This window comes from Vollenhovia emeryi, unplaced genomic scaffold (genome assembly GCF_000949405.1).
Source record: "Vollenhovia emeryi isolate VEMERY1.0 unplaced genomic scaffold, V.emery_V1.0 DF949188.1, whole genome shotgun sequence".
Lineage (NCBI taxonomy): Eukaryota > Metazoa > Arthropoda > Insecta > Hymenoptera > Formicidae > Vollenhovia > Vollenhovia emeryi.
The window spans coordinates 1-1,375 of record NW_011957178.1 but is presented as its reverse complement, the minus strand read 5'-3'; the positions used below and the strand labels follow the sequence as shown (position 1 = coordinate 1,375).

General features: G+C 46.4%; 1 protein-coding gene across 1 annotated transcript; it reads right to left on the bottom strand.

Annotated features, from left to right (window-relative positions):
* Nucleotides 1–183: 183 nt before the first annotated feature.
* On the bottom strand, nt 184–1,258 carry LOC105556035 (the record flags this gene model as incomplete). Its single annotated transcript, XM_012003092.1, has 2 exons — nt 523–1,258; nt 184–453 (listed from the first exon to the last, which is right to left on the bottom strand). Coding segments are annotated over exons 1-2 (731 nt in total), but the record flags the coding sequence as incomplete, so codon positions are not given.
* Between the last annotated feature and the right edge of the window lie 117 nt (nt 1,259–1,375).

The following is a 1,375-nucleotide window of genomic DNA, read 5'->3' as shown; positions in this document are numbered from 1 at the left end:
CCCTGTGCGAATGGTTTCTCGCATATGTGACAGTGTGTGGCGCTACGGTATGCCCCCCACTGTTCCTTTGACAAATTTTCCATAGGGACATTAGTGAATAATTTTTCTTTTACGTGTTGTGATAACACTTTGAGTTGGTCGGCGAACCACGCGACGCAATCCGTGTCGCGGCGGAAACGGTACGTTGACTGCGAGTTGTACGAGCAATGCACGTAGTATGCAATACTAAATACCTCATGATGCTGGTATGCTTTGGTATCGGTATCAGTCTTTTTCAAGATGCATTCAAGGTCCGCGTACACTACAAACGGCACACGTTCCTTCCTGCTGTGGTTGTTGAAGCTGAGCCACTTGTCCTCCTCGCTGGGTAATACGATCGCGCAGTTATTTATTTGTTGACAGTCCACGCTGTGGGCTTCCAACTTTCCATTTGAATGGAAATAATGCAAACATCTGGAAAGAAAAAACATTTTTATATTTTTTCAAATAAAACAATTTTTCATAAATTTTATTGTTACTCACCGATCGCAAATGTATTTTTTCCCATGAGCACCACTCAATTGTGAACTGACGAGGCGGGACAAGTTTTTTATCCAGACGAAGTGGCCCACTTCAGCACCTCCCCGATCTTGCAGGTATAATAGGTTTACGTGCTTCTCCTTCTTCTCGTCAGCAACTCGTAGCGGTACGATTGCGTGTTCACAATTGTTCTTTTCATCGATGCTGTACACATTGATAGAAATACTGTTCAATTGTTCAAATTTTTTCACTTGGTTGAGTGTCATTGGAAAGCTAATGTCTCGCAGGTTTAGCACGTCGCTGTAATGCGGATACGACGATTTACGATCCGCGTGTATTTCAGCCGGATGCAGAGCAGCGACCACCGACCACGCGAAACACGCATTGTCCTTTGATCGTACGTTGATCACTGCTCTCTTTCGTTTCACCACTTCTGGCATGTCTATATGGCATCCTGCGCGCATAGGATTGCACTTGTTTACATTAATGGTTACGTTGTGTATACGCGACAGCGCCCACCCGCTATCGCGCTCCTGGAATTCTTCGAGTTCGGTTAGAATCGGACCGATTACGCGTGACTCGTACCACTGTTGTAGGTCCGTTGTACGGAACAGTTCAAAGTTTTTTGTATTTATGCTTTTATTTGCACGTTTGTCGCCCGCCACAAACTCCCCGTTGAACGCGGTATTCACCTTTACACAATTATAGCGTTCGATAGCGTCTCGCACGTGCTTGACCACTACATCGCAAGCGTCCTCGAGAAATTTGCGCGGCTCGATGTACTCCACGTTAATCACCGCACCGGTAAGCACGCGACTGTCAAACGCGGTGTCGATCTCGCGCCACGTCAGTTGCG